Here is a 1828-nt window from a genome sequence, read left to right as displayed (position 1 = left end):
CTAGTATAATTGTTTTTTTATACTTGGCATCAAATACAATCTCTTTAGACCCTCTTTTATATCTCGGTTTCTCAGACTGTATATGAAAGGGTTCAGCATGGGTGTGACCACAGTGTACATCACTGATGAAATTGTTCTTGAATGTGAGCTGTGGGTAGCCCCAGAGCTAAGGTACACTCCTAAGGCTGTAAAACAAAATAGGAAGACAACTGAGAGGTGGGACACACAGGTGGAAAATGCTTTATACTTCCCCTGAGCTGATGCAATTTTACATATGCAGGAAACTATTTTAGAATACGAGTAAAGGATACCAGCAAAAGGGCCACCACCCATCAGGACAGCTGCAAAATACATCACTATGTTATTAAGAAAGTTGTCAGAACTTGCAAGTTGTACCACCTGTCTGAGTTCACAGAAAAAGTGGGGGATATGCACAAGTGGACAGAAGGACAATCGCAACACCATTAAGCTGTGTAGCAGGGAAAACAAGGTATTCAGTACCCAGGATATTAGAACCAGCAATACACAGAGCCGGGGACTCATGATGACCATGTAGTGCAAAGGGTGGCAGATGGCCACATACCGATCATAGGCCATCACACTCAGGAGAATGTCATCTAATCCTCCAAACAGTATGTAAAAATATATTTGGGTGATGCAGCCTCCATAGGTGATACCTTTGCTCTTGTTCTGGATGTTCCACAGCATCTTTGGGATGGTGGTGGAGGTGAAACAGATGTCTACAAAGGACAGGTTGGAGAGGAAGAAATACATGGGGGTATGGAGGTGGGAGTCTGAGCTGATGACCAGGATGATGAGCAGGTTTCCAAACACAGTGATTAGATACATGGAGAGGAAGAGCCCAAATATGAGGGCCTGCAGTTCTTGCTCTTCTGAAAGTCCCAGAAGAAGAAATTCTGAAATTTGCGTATTATTCCCTGAGTCCATGGGGTGGAGTTGCCTAGGAGGAAAAAGGAAAATAACATGACTTGTTTGCACACAAACTGGCATAATTCACATAGCTGAAATACTGCAATTTCTATTTAGCCCTCAAGTAATTGATCTTAATACCTTATTTATAGAAAAGTTCTCTTCTAAAGTATACTCCATTTCATCTCTGACAAAGAATTTTTGTCCCATTCTCATCACATTGGCAGAGTTCATCTATTCTAGAGTTCTAATGAGGTATTTCTTCCTTTATTTGAGAAATACATATTTAGTGCTGACCCAGTGGAAAGTGCTGAAAAATAAGCCTCCCCCAACCCAAGGATGGTGGATGAGGATATTCAAATAAAATATGAGAGAATATGTCAGAATGTCACACATGCTATGAAGAAAACAAAACCAGGTATAAAGGAGTGAGTGGCAGGAGGTGCTATTTTGTCCTGAGTGTTCAGGGCAGAGCTTCAAACTAGGTGATGTTTGCAGATTCCTGAAGAAAGAGAGAACAAGCCTTTGTGATGTCAGAAGAAGTGTGTGCCTGGCAGATGGAGCTGCCACTGCTAAGGACCTGACAGAGATGCTTGTTCCCCATGTTCAAGTGCAAACAAGGAAGCCAGTGGGGCAAGGAATAAGTAGGAGGGGGAGTGATTAGAGACGGTGTCAAGGATGCTGAGGAACAAGCTGGCCTCCCTGCTACAGCTGAACCTTCAGCACATAGAGAATCCCTCCTTCCACGTGGTTCCTTGCACTTTATGAATTTAGTTTAAAATCATCCTGTGAATTATGTCAGTATCCCTACTTAGTTCCATCTATTGACCAACTTCTGACCTCTGTATTATAAATCATCTTAACATAAGAGTACAGATGCCCCTTCTTTAAGAACTGG

General features: G+C 42.3%; 1 protein-coding gene across 1 annotated transcript; it reads right to left on the bottom strand.

Annotated features, from left to right (window-relative positions):
• Positions 1–948, bottom strand: LOC110149694 (olfactory receptor 7A10-like). Its single transcript, XM_020912273.2, has one exon. The coding sequence runs from the start codon at positions 946–948 to the stop codon at positions 1–3; it is 948 nt and encodes a 315-aa protein (XP_020767932.2).
• Positions 949–1828: the final 880 nt, after the last annotated feature.

Source organism: Odocoileus virginianus, chromosome 3 (genome assembly GCF_023699985.2).
Source record: "Odocoileus virginianus isolate 20LAN1187 ecotype Illinois chromosome 3, Ovbor_1.2, whole genome shotgun sequence".
Classification (NCBI taxonomy): Eukaryota; Metazoa; Chordata; class Mammalia; order Artiodactyla; family Cervidae; genus Odocoileus; species Odocoileus virginianus.
The sequence above is the reverse complement of the archived record's forward strand: the minus strand, read 5'-3'. Positions and strand labels throughout refer to the sequence as shown.

Bases quoted from the DNA above. Each gene is read 5' to 3' on its own strand.
- LOC110149694 (XM_020912273.2), bottom strand. From the start codon at position 948: ATGGACTCAGGGAATAATACGCAAATTTCAGAATTTCTTCTTCTGGGA.